This window comes from Engystomops pustulosus, chromosome 4, assembly GCF_040894005.1.
Source record: "Engystomops pustulosus chromosome 4, aEngPut4.maternal, whole genome shotgun sequence".
Classification (NCBI taxonomy): domain Eukaryota; kingdom Metazoa; phylum Chordata; class Amphibia; order Anura; family Leptodactylidae; genus Engystomops; species Engystomops pustulosus.
Genome location: NC_092414.1, coordinates 160,942,830 through 160,956,370, shown reverse-complemented (window position 1 = coordinate 160,956,370; position 13,541 = coordinate 160,942,830). Strand labels below are relative to the sequence as shown.

General features: G+C 38.7%; 1 protein-coding gene across 1 annotated transcript in view; it reads right to left on the bottom strand.

Moving 5' to 3' along the window:
- Positions 1-13,541, bottom strand: part of ADAMTSL3 (ADAMTS like 3) — a 332,874-nt gene that overhangs the window by 109,057 nt on the left and 210,276 nt on the right. The window contains exons 7-8 of the mRNA XM_072148344.1: positions 7,638-7,764; positions 295-369 (exon numbers count right to left, since the gene is read on the bottom strand). Of these exons, the coding sequence (XP_072004445.1) occupies positions 295-369; positions 7,638-7,764 (202 nt within the window). The remainder of the gene's footprint in view (positions 1-294; positions 370-7,637; positions 7,765-13,541) is intronic.

Here is a 13,541-nt window from a genome sequence, read left to right as displayed (position 1 = left end):
AGATCTGTGAGCCAACTTTATAAAGGTAATATATCCCCAGGTGTCTCCACTATAAACTCAGACCAAAATTTACAAAACGCTAGATGAGCACTTGGCGGGGAACTCCCAAGGACTAAAGACCATTGCAGATCGCTACATGGTAACTGTAGCTTTTCCCCAAGACATCATAACTTCCACTAGAACTGGAAAACAGGTGTCCAGAACAGTGTTAACTCTTTCCTTCAAATTAAATCAACTTCACATCAGCCCTGAACCGGCACATATGTCACATAAATAAATCAGGATGGTGCATACAAACGTGAGCTGGTCCTTTCACTGTGATTCTCACACTGCGACTTCCATGCGGTACAGCGATTACTGTCTCTTCTCCTATGGAAAAAAAAGACATTATAGCGGTCAAAACAGATGTTGGGAGTATCGTGTGACTAGAGCAGTGCTAGCGGCAATGTGGCTGAATAATAACACAGGTGTATGCATTTTACATTACAAAGTACAACAATGAATTGCAAAGAACACTATTTTGTTCCAGAAATGAAGTTGAAGAGAAAATAGTATCCAGGCCTCCCACTATTTCTTTCAGTGGAACTCACATCACGAAAATGGTATTTCTTTAAAAAAAACATCATTATTTTTTGAAAAGGAAGACCAATAGTTCAGCATGTCAAATGCCAACTTCATCTTTTAACAAACTTATATTCTTATATTCACATCACATTCCGGCTTCGCTATATCATTAAAGGGAAAATGCTACCAAATCATGAAATTGTATAACATAAGGAAGGAAGGAACAGCAGCACAATGGAGGACATTATACAGCAGTAGTGAGCAGTGAAACTTGATCACTCAGCGTCGTGAAGCTCCATTTTTGACCCAGCTTCACTGAAGATGGATTTCAGTCCTTCTATAGCAATTGATCCTAGAAGGAGGCAGAGCGGGATGAGGAATCTACTACAATAGTAACTTTCAACTTAGACTATCCTACCATAATATTGGATGCTTTTGCTTTATATAATAATTCTAAATTGCTGGATCATATCCCTACAATAATTGATCTATAATGATGCTGTCCAAGTGAAACAAGTGAACACTAACTATTGGATTTCTCGCTCTGTTGTCTCAGGCACAGACAACAGATCGTACTGTTGTTTCAGACCTAAGAAAAGACAATGTTGAAGTTGTTCAGTAAATACTTTAGCAGAGAGTACTTTTCATCTGCTCAGCATCACTGGAGATTGCAAGTCCAAGGCCCATGACATGCTGTTTGCTTTTCACAAACAAGCTCACTCAGTTAAAGAGTCACGTTCACCTTGTGCATGCCAGTCCTTAGTGGAACTCTGCCACTACAAAGATATTTTGGGCCAAATATTTTGCTGAACTGCTCACTGAAACCACTTTCAACCACCCAGTACTGCTCCGGCTTTCCAAGCCTACTATCAATTAATCACAGTCGAGGTTCCAGCAAAAGATTTGCACGTGAGTGATCCTAATCTCCACAGACCTACACCTAGATATACACAATATTTGGTTATAGATGTATTTTGCTTGGGAAGAAATACACAACGTTGGTTATTTGTGAGATCCCAAACTAACGCCCTTGACATACGCAATACTTCTATTTCAGTGTGAGATTTACATAATATACTTGTACAATTTTTGTGTATTTTTCTTCTGAAAATAGTCTTGTACAAAATTAAGGATTCGAGTGCCTACAGGGTAAACATTGTTGACAAAATATGCCAGTTAGCGACTTGCAAATCTTGGCATTTAGCTAAAGATGTCAAAGAAATCTGAAGTGAAATGATAAATTAGCATTTTGAATCTCGGCATCCCATGTATCTTTTGACTCAAATTAAGTTTATTGTGTATACTTATTCATCATTTACAAACCGCTGACAAACTGTGCCAACATATCCGGCATGTATTATCTGGGGGTCTGCTTCGGATCTAAAGAGGACCTGTCATCTCTCCTGAAATGTCTGTTTTAGTAAATGCTTCCATTGAAATAATTTTGCTACTATAAATTAATGAGTAATTTGTCGACTGGGTGTTACCAGTTGTGGGTGTGTCCCTACACACTGTCAGCATTAGTATAAGAATCGTCAGGTAAAAACTTTAAGGCTAGCTGTACATGACCATGATTGGTCTGTAAATAACAGACAATGCTTTGGCCATATTTCACGGGCTGAACACATATGGGGAGTTTTATCGGAAGTCTCTTAAAGCAGAACTGTTCTAATTGCCAATGGCAACCAATCAGGGCTCAGCTTACATTATATAACTAAAGTTGAGCTCTGATTGGTTTCCATGAACAGTTTCACCTCAGAAACTTATGATAAATCTGCATCTATATAGTGATATATGATACAAAGAGGCAGTGGCGTAACTAGAAGCTGATGGGCCCCAGTGCAAAGCCTGTGCCAGGCCCCGACTCTAATGTATGATTTATAGTAATAGTCTTCTCATATGGGAAAGTGACACCATAAGGGCCCCCTAAAGCTCTTGGGCCCAGGTGCGATCACAACCTCTGCACCCCCTAAAGTTACGCCCCTGCAAGGAGGCTCTTTTTCCTTGCTATAGTCATGGTCACAGTTACGTGCTGCTATTTAGTAGGGAAGAAGTAACTGCATTCATTTTAATCCATATCAGCGTACTAATTTGAGGTGGGTTCTATCTAAATTCGTGTAAAATAGCAAATAAAATGATGAAACTAAGAATCAAATCATAAACCACAGGAAAAATCTTGTGAGAATATTTTACAGCAAAGTATCTAAGTTTTACTTTACTTTTCACTTTTGTGCACAACTGTATTTTGCTTCTTCTGTGCTAAATCAGTCACCCACTGACTTATAAATGCAAATGTAAAGAGAGGCTCATTCCTGTCTCTGTACAGTACAGAAGGCTGACGGCTACGCATGCTTTACACATGTGCATGCATTGGACATTACGTATAGATACAGTGGAGTCCCAGACAAGCTAATTGTAACAATCACTTCATATGTCACACTAAATAATACACAAAAATATTTTGTTTGACAAGGTCTGTGTTTGCGGTGTAGAGCTTTCTGGAGCGGAATCAACACACAGACTTGTATTTATCAAACTTATCACCTGACACAACCATGCAAAGTGCCACGACTGCTTGACTCATTGGTAATGTTTTCAAGCTGATGTAAGATTATACACATGGTTACAGATGGTCAGCTTTTCTAAAGGAAGGCCATAAAAGGAAATACTTCTGCTGCAAGACAGTACAATGATCTGTTTGTTGTGGATTACAATTACATATCCACAAATCTCTAATGTGATGATCACATCTCACTTTCCCTTTTTGCACATTACTTCATCCGTCCTTTATTGGGAAAGCCACCATACTTTCTGTCCGCTCTCAACAACTATGCTTCTGTGTGATGGAACTCTTGTTTAGGGAAATGTAATACCAGTCTGCACCAAAATTGTACCGTTGTTGTTTCTCATTTTTTGCCAATAGTGTTTCACAATTCATAGGCAGTGAAGAGCGGAACCATTCAGGGTTCAGTTCACCGAGTTCAGCTGAACCTTCAACAAATGTTCGGGTACACAAACACCAGCCAGTAACACCCGCAATCAGTGTTGGCAGGTGCCAACAGTATTAGAGATAAGGCCCCATAGCAGACTTCTGAATGAGGCCCCATAACCCCCTCAGAAATACACATACTTGTACACTCAAACATTTATACCCTCATGCGCACACATTTATGCACTAATATATACATTTATACTCCTGCACAGATCTGTCCCAGTAGCTTCTGACCACATGGGGGGGGGGAGGGGGGAGTACACAGCAGGAATTTTACTGTGTACTGTGGAAGATGTGCATTGCTATATACATATTATGCTGTATAATGTGCACATCCTCCATTCTCCTGTGTGTTAGGTCAGAAGCTGGGGTCCCCTGACACTGTGGGCCCCATAGTAGCTGCTATGGCTGCTACCTCTATAGTTACACTCCTGAGTCTTGCCACAGATTGCAGATGTTAACCATTTGCCTGCTGCCGGCAAAGCATGCACCTAGGGTCGACTTCATTGCAAGCACATGGGTGTTACTGGTGTGGGTGAGCCCAAATATCTGAATGAAGTCCAGCAGAGACTCCAACATTGCGGTTTGGGTCCGCTCATCAGTATTCATAAGCATAGACAAGCCTAGTAAGCTGCAACCTCTCAAAGTCACCCTTTTCATTGTCTTCCATAAACATGGCTGGCAGTAGGGCAGCATACAAGTCACTCTGAAATCAGGTTTCATGATATCCAAAATTTTCACACACCCTTCATTGTATTCCTTTTGGTAAATGCAACAGGATGTACAAGTGTGTGCTTGGTTGTCACAGTCTTTGTGCTGCCACCTTTAAAATAATCCTCCTCTTCAATGGGAAGGAAATCCTGCTCATACTACAATACTACACTGTCTACAGGGGACTGACCTATTTCCTCCAATGTCATGACTGCAAGTGAGGATCCTTTTATGTAACTTTGTGATGAAAGGTCTGAACGGTCAGGGTATCCAGATGTCATACTAATTAACTATTATCAAATCTCATTGTCTTCTGAAAAATATTAACTGTCAAAGGATATCTAAAAATACCAAAAAGATGCTGTACAGCTGGTTACAGATAAAACTTCCCTACAGTCCCTATTCACTTGTAAGAAAAATTACTTGCATCTTAATTCTAGTAATATATAATTAAAAAAATAGAGCAAACAAAGTATTTTCGCTTGAATTGGGAAACTGTATTGTAACCAGTCAAAAAAAAGTGTAATTTTAATAAAAAGACAAACTTGGATATTTATGCTAAATGAAATAGCCATGTTTGCTTTGTCTACACCTTCTCCACAAAGCCTTATAATATGCTGGCTGTTGTGGGGAAGAATTGGCAGGGGCGCACCGGCCATGAGGTGAGATGAGATACTACATGGTGGTACGTTGTATACATTTAATACTACATTGCAACACGCTGTATACATTTAATACTACATTGCAACACGCTGTATACATTTTAAACTACATGGCGGCACGCTGTATGCATTTTATACCACATGGCGGTATGCTGTATGCATTTTATACTACGTGACTGCACGCTGTATGCATTTTATACTACATGGCGGCATGCAGTACCTATTTTATACTACATGGTGGCATGCTGTATCTGATATATTACATATATTGGGGGGGCATCGCTATATGGCTCGCCTCGGGCAGCAGAACGTTTTGGTTCACTCCTGCCAATGGCCCACGTTTATTAAAGCCTCTGCACCTGTGTTTTGTTGGCCTTTGTAAGTTCTTTTTAGTGCAAACTGCTTGCACATGTTTTTATAAAGTGTCCGTGATGTATTTAGCTCCTAAACGGGAGTTTCGGTGAACGGTCGAATCATGCGCCTTGTTTATCATGCAATGTACGATGCACTGACTGTGCTGCCATGAGATTTCAGCAGACAGAGGTAAGGGAAGAGTCTGAAGGGAGCAGTCATTTGTGTGGATAGTGCTCAAGAGGGTAGTGTAATAAAAACACCTAAAAACTGGGAGGGGTCTGGTGACACCCACAGAATCCTTCCACTTTATTTACATAAAGACTAAAGTTAGTTTTTAACCAAACAACGGTTGGGCTTCTAATAAACATATAGCTGTGTTCACCCTGCTAGGAGGTACCTAGAAGTATTAGGGGTGTATATAGCTATAAACCAATGGTAGATTTCCTTTAAGTCCTAACAAGTCAACATGGATGTATACAAGTGTAGTTAATTGGTTAAACTACGAAACCCTGAAGGAATGTCAGAAATTATATTTCATACCCTACCTAAGGGTGCTAGTGGTTTAGTGGTGTAAAAGCTGGTGAGGGGGTCCCTTTAATTCTCAAAATTGTACATTTCCATGCTCTGGCTCTTATGCTATACTATAAGAAGTAAAGCGTACGGGGGTCCCAGACGTGTTGATTTTTTTCTCACTACTGGTTATTACTACAAGACTGCCAAATGTCCAATTTCCAAAGTGTTACAGATTTGCTCATTGAATTAATTTTTTTTTTTTCTCGGAAAAGTCTTGGCACTTCAGTCTTTTTAATTCTACACTCTCCATCCCTGAGGAGTCATACATAGTGCACGGCCTAGTTATATGACTTCAACACCAAGATGTTTAAAGATATAGAAATATGGAACTCAGTAAGAAAATAATCTGATCTACAGTAAAGATATGGTGTGAGCAATGAACTGTGAAATCTCTCAATGGCACGTCATTGATTGTCTGGCAGGCCACATGTTTTACTCTTTATAGTACAATGTAATTCTTGCTATCTTTTTTACCATGTCGCTCAGTTCACGTATAATGTGTCTGCTATCTGTACTCCTCAAGATAGATATGATTTATTTATATTAAAAGTTAATGTAACATGAAGATTTTTTATAAACACATAGGAGTATTTTCAGATTGGAAGAGAGCCACAGCTTGTTCTCCAGCCATAATGTTCTTCTGCCAGTCACAGACATACAGTATGGACAGACACACACCGCCCCCTCTCGTCTTATGTTTTATATCACCTAGCAGGGGACAGTTGATACTATATTAAACAGGTAAAAAAATTCTCTGCAGACTTTGTAGAAACACTTCTATAAGAATGTTGAAGGTCCAAGTTTTAGAACATTTTGAAGGGTTCCTAAGGATTACAAAAAACCCTAACACAGCTGATATTTTGTCATGTGAGATTCTATCTAACTTTAGAGGTTTTCATTTCAGGGTCTAAACCTGACCTTGCTGCACCTGGTGAAAAATAGAAAAACCTCCCCGGTAGATCACTGTGGTTCTTGTAGTGGCTCTTTTCCTCCTGTGGGTCCTGTTGACATGACTGCTGAGGCCATGGATTGGCCCAAACACCTCAATGTATGTGATGTCATCACTGCCAGAGCAATGAGAAGAGGGAAAGCCACACAAGGAACTGACAAGACCCCTGGGAAAGATGACTTTATTTTCTTGAAAAGGCAACGTAACACTGTTATCTGTGCCCATCTCAAATCACAAGAAGACTATTAAATAAGTACTTGTATTTTTCTTCTATACATCTCATACTGCTACATTGATCTTTTCTCTGGTTTTCCTATGATAAACATATTAAAAATTGACTACTGAGTGCAACCTGTATTATTGTCGAATAAGTTGGTTTCTTTCTCCGGTTGATTGGACAGTCTGTGTCAGTCTTATGCCTAGTTGAAGTCTTATGTCTACATTTCAAATGAATACAAATTATGTTTTACTAAGTGTTTTATATGTACAGAACCTGTACATTCGGGGAAGGCAAAGCCATGTTCTCAGAAGCCTATACAAAAGACATACTATAGATTATAGCCTATGTTACGCTCTAACGTGGCTTTGTAAAGCAATGATATGTAGGCTTTTTTATTCCAAGCATCAACCACTGAAGGCTTGTAGACCATTACATCTTGAGTCATTTACTGGGCATTAAAAGTGATGTATTCCACCTTCTGTATTTGAAGAGCACATAAAGCAGAATAGAAGTGAGTCGCCCATTAGTCATGATAATTTCATATCATCATAAAAATACTTTGGAATGACATCTTTCTACAGTATAAGGATAAAAGATTCATGAGGAACTTACTTTTTTCAGTGGAGAGATGCGTTTTGGATTGTCCTCTGACCAGCCGGCATGTAGACCCATCTCCTGCACAAACTCCACAATTGTCTTCTTTGGCATTGCTCCCAAGCTGCCGATCACAGCCCACCGCCTGCCAACATCAACAGCAAAGTCAGAAGGAGGGCAGGCCTGTAGTACACATGCTCAGGTTTCTGGAATTTTATTTATTATGTTATGCGTTTCATTTTATGAGCTGGCCTTATTCTGTCAGAGAGCACATTGTTTCTCAGTGGATGTTAGACACATCCTGTGGCACCGTATCATTTGTGTTATTTTAGTAAAATAGATTGGTTATCAGTTGTTACAATAGAAACCTCCAAGGAAAAGTACAACATATAGTTTTACTATACTGTTTAATCAATGTTACTGGCTCATTGTGAAATTTAATGGTAATGCCTGTCATGGATATTGGTATGGCTATCACCAGTGCACTCTGTTGTTCCACAATTTTCAGTGCTTAGAATAAAGGATCACTCTTGAGTAGTCCTGCAGTCAGGAATAAATGTAACCATTATATTGGTAAATTAGCTGTTAGCCTTTTTTTTTGTAGTTCACTTTTATTTTTGCAAAGTATGTTATGTTATAATATGTTTACTACTTAGTATCCATACTACTGATCAGCTGCCAATACATTGTATAGTTGTGGTATATTAATAACTTTTAAGCGCAGGTCTTGAAAAAGCCCTAAAATGTACTTTTTTTTAATACTCTCAGCCTTTACGACAGGAAATCTCCCAACTAATACTCTGAACGTATACATAGACATACTAGCAGGTGGGATATCCTTTTTCACTTCCGTCTGACCAGTATACACCGCAAACTGTGGCAAACACCTGCTGGTTTATGTATATGCACAGCAGAGGCCATAATAGCTTATGAGAGATGGAAGCAACTGTACGGCATCCATCCATGGCCTCCACTGAGTGTATACTCATGGGGGTCTCCCATAAAGTAACTGTCCATATATGGACTCACACCCTGAGTGGATGCTTTTAGAGGGGAGCGGTGGAACAGGACGACATATCCCACTGTATGTGCATCCACTGGGATATGTCCTAACTGTTTGTGGTAAGGATACGTTCCCTACAACAAAGAACAATAACAAGGTGTAAACATAGCATAAATATGCTCCTACCATGCACAGTTGAGAGCACCATAGTCTCAATGTCTCAATATCTCTGTTTTAATATACTATTGTGTTCTCCAGTATACAATTCTGCTGCATTCTGCTCAATGTCTTATAATTCTACATTGTACAATTCCTTTGTTATTTATTCACAAAATGTATTAATAAACTATGCAAGGAAACGCTCCTTAAAAAGGAGGGAATGGAAATAAGGAGTTGCCAAATTGTTAGATTTGAGTGACTTTGGAACACCACACCAAAGCAATAGAAGACATTGTTCTCCTTAATTGTTATTTCATGATGCATACAAGCATTAAAATAAAGTAACTTTTATAAAGTAATCTCAAACATTTCACAGTCTGGCACCTGTCAAGATTAAAGGAATGCTACAATATGATTTTATTAGTTTGCAGTGGAGCCAGGGAGCAATGGGCACTGCCATCCTAGAACATGCTTTCTTGCAGTTGTAGAACTCGCAGCTAGTCAGACTTGTAAGGGTTTTAAGCAGTCACATATAAATATTTTGATATACAATCCTAAAGTAAGCTTTGACACATTCCATGCATTAAAATCCAACTTAAAAGGTCCCAACAGGATACGTTTCATACAGTGATTTCCATTACATGCACAAATTATTATTATTTTTTTTATTATTATGTCTGGCGCTCTCTCGCTTGACCTACTAAAAGGTCATCAAACTCATAGCTATGGAAAGGAAAAAGCCTTGGAATCACATAAACTTTGTGAGGGTAGTAATCATTTTATTCCCGGTTCTGTTAACTCCATCTCAAATCTGCAGATTTTTCATTGTATACTAGAGGTTTACCACAAAGGCTCAACACAAGAACATAGAATCTACAAGAATTCCTAATGTTTTTTTCTGTTCATGGTACAGATTTTAACTTGAGTGTCAGATCAAATATTAAGGGCTCTGTTTTCCATTGTAAATAGAATGCGGGATAGTTCTATTTACTTACACAAAGTGGTTTTCCACCTGTATTTGTAGACATATCTATAGAATGGGTTATGACATGGTGTAACTTCTGTACAACTGCTTTTCTTCTTCTCCGCTTTGAGTAGATTCAAAGATTTTATACAAAGAAGACATCAATTGCCACAGATTATACTGTATAATACATGGCAAAAATGTTTGTTCCATACATGTTGCAGATTGGAAAAGCTTCACTACTGCCCTTCTAGAACCTTTGACTCAAATATACGCTGAGTTAGCGTTTTTCAGCACATTTTTTTTGTGCTGAAAAACTCGACTTATATTCAAGTATATATACGGTAAATTAAATTGAATGTAAATGATGTTACTTGAAACTGGAGCCCCTCAGGCTCATTTGTTTAATTTTTAAAGCCTTTTTGTAGAGACAAAGACATAAGAAGCTAAAAGAAGAGTGTATCCTGCCAGAGAGGGTCCAAACCTGCATGTAAATGCTTGGTTTACAATCCTTGATCGTGGTGGTAAATTTGCTTTAAATATTCCAAGGCAAATCCTTTAAAAGTTTACTCAGATTGATATTCCAAATAATTTATTACATAATTTTCCCATGCATAGGAAATGTGAATTTAAGTGGAATTAGGCAGCCTCCTTTGAGTGGCTCCAAAGCAATACTTGGATGGAAATTTGTTCCATCATGGTAGATTGAGCAGCATTGGATTCAGGATATGAAGTCATGATTCTTTATGTCTTTTAGACATGAGAGATGACTGGATGGTGGAGGACCATTGGCTTATAAATAATCTTAACAATTAGGCAGTGTATCTGCAGTAACAATGGGGAGTAGGCTTTCTCATCAGGGAGTACAAGAGTTAGAGTGGTGAAACTTACATGTATCATATCTATTAGTATTCATGACACTTGTATACATATACTGTGTAAAAGAAATTCCTTGTAGACTATTGTTACATTAAACCATAAGGAATTAAAAGGAACCTGACATCTACATTTCCTCCTCAAAACTACTAGAAAAAGGAAAGGAGTGAAATGTCCTTTCTAGAATTGCCTATTTTACGTGAAATTTTGCCTCTTTATCCATAAAATATCATCCATAGTCAAGTGAAAATGAGCAGAATGCTGTCATCTTTTGCCCTACTTCTTGGGCTCTACAGTAGCTAAAGCCATGTTCCAGGTATCGTAATAAAGGAGAGAATATCATCTTTCAAACTGCATCAGGCTCGGGGTTCTATGAGCTACAGAACCAGTTAAAAATTGGGAGTGAAAGCTGCAGATAAACATCCAATTCCATACTGCGGGGATATCTATTATTCCTTCTCATGCCTTTTCAGTTTTTTGCCGTGTACAGTTTGGTACTTACCATTCTTACTATAGTCTCTGCCGGAAAACTGTCAGAGATTATTGTATAGCTGAAATCTCTGCCAGGTCAGGCCTGGCTGGAGCCTCTTAGTAGATCCAGACTGAAGAGTACCAGCGGGGGTAAATATTTAGACTTGCATCAAAACATCATTCTTAATAGATTCAACTCTTTGTATCTGCCCTGTATCTGAGCTTTTGTAGCTCATAGTACCACAGGCCTCAACTATTTGAAATGTGAGATTATATTATATAATCTCATAGCAGAACTGAGCTGAGCTGGATGAGCACCACTGCTCTGCTATCTCATCTTTCAAATCTCATTAAGCTAATTATGAGCTGCAGAACCAAAGATATGGGCAGAAAAAGGCAGGAATTGGATCAACTGGAATTAGTTACCTACCCATATCTCATTTTCTGTACATCAAGGAACTTCAAGTTTGATTTGAACAATTACAAAACCATGGTTCTGGCTGCTATAGAATTCAAAATGTAGGTATCTAAAATGAGGCCTCTGAGCCTGACTCTTTTCTGGCAAAATGTTGACAGTTTTCTTAATAGGTAAATGGGTATGATTTTACATAAAAGGTAGAATACTAGAAATACTAGCAATACTAGGCGTTTCATACCCTACCTGAGGGGTCTGCTAATCTAGTCTGCAAATCTAGTAAAAGTTGGTGACAGGTTTCCTTTAAATGTCTCCTATGAGGCTGAAAGATGATAAATTACTAATAACTGAACACAGAGTGAGAGAACTGAGACAGCTAAACACACAAAATGTTACGCTATGTATATACCCGAATGTATAGAGAAGAAGACAGGTATTTTAGCAGCACCGCTATGTAATTCCATACACTGTGTCACTGGTCCAGCTAAAAATATGCCACTTAAAAGACTTTCTTTCATCTCTAAATGTGAAAGACTTCTGTTTTCTTCTGATGAAAGAATGTAATCTGATGTGAAGACCAGGCTTAAAGAAATCACAGTCTAACACATGGAAGAAGTTAGAGGCTTGACACACATGAATGCTTGAGGATGCTGAAAATGTCATAATCCGCTACATCACACTGGCTTCAATTCCTATTTTATTTTTTTTAATTAGTTTTATTGATTTGATCTAATTACAGTAAGGGACATCATGATCCAATTATCACCATTTACATGGATTCTGCTTGTTCAGTCAGTTGATCATCTTGGGCTTCTCTTATTACTATTTACCAGCTGGAGGAAGTCATGTCTGTATGGGCGATGTTGCATTAAAAGCAGATATTCACATTATTATCTGACCATGTAAGTCATACATGGGTCCAATACACCGGGACACTGTTGCTTAAAACTTCCACTCTTTCGTGACGATTTCTTACAATAGGGGACATGGATAGTCTTTAATATTGTAAAATATAATGACATTTTAGCAAATAATTGATTGGTTGTGTAATGAAAAGTTATACCATATACTTTCTGTTTTTTTATCATTCAAAAGCTTTATTTTGCATTTGTTCTAGATAAGACCACAGCAAAATCAGTGAATTATTTAGCAAACAAAATAAAGTTTGGTGATATAAACATCCATGGGCAAATCAGCACATGCAAACATACATTAACAATGTGAACATGCAGTAATTCTGACAACTTCTACAACCTGTATAAGAAGCCGGCATCTAAGTATAAGGGGTGGTGGGGAATAAGAAGCAATGAAAGATGGGCAAAGATGGGGGTGTCTTAAAAAGACATAGGATAGATATTGAAGGCTTGTTATAAGGCACGACAGCTGGCTCTGCGCCTGCAACTACAATTAGTTAGAAGCTTCCATAGCTCCGACAGAGGCATTGATGCAAACTATACCCTTTCAGATAGAAAATGGAATTATGGGATAACATAGGGGTGCAGAGGAAGGGTATAGAGCAGAATTAAAGGACATAACAAAGACAGGGTATAAGTGGCAAAAAGGAAATGTGGGCAGGAAAGCGACTTTGTCCATTATGTGCCCCAGTCAGAAGCAAGAAAGACAGTCATGTCACTGATCTCAAATCAAGAGACTGCTGGAGCAGTATCCAGGTTGTCCAGCACTTGTGATAGGTGGCAAATGTACCACGCAGTTAGGCGGTCATCTCCTCCATCCTCTGAATATGGGAGATTTCTGTAAACCACTCATCAACCAAGGGGGCCACCACCCTTGGGACAACTGACCTCGCAGTCAGAGAGAAAGTAGGGTGATAGTTTGGTTGTTATCCAGTTCGACATCAAAAACTGCGTGAGAGCAAGAACTGTGTCCCAAAACAAGCGGATCCTTGGATAGCCACAACACTAGTCTGAAACAGAGGGAAAGAGGGCATGGAGTTTAGCTGGGACCCTATACCATCAGGAGAGTACCTTATAATTGATCTCCTGTGCCCTACATGACATAGAGAACCTATGGCAT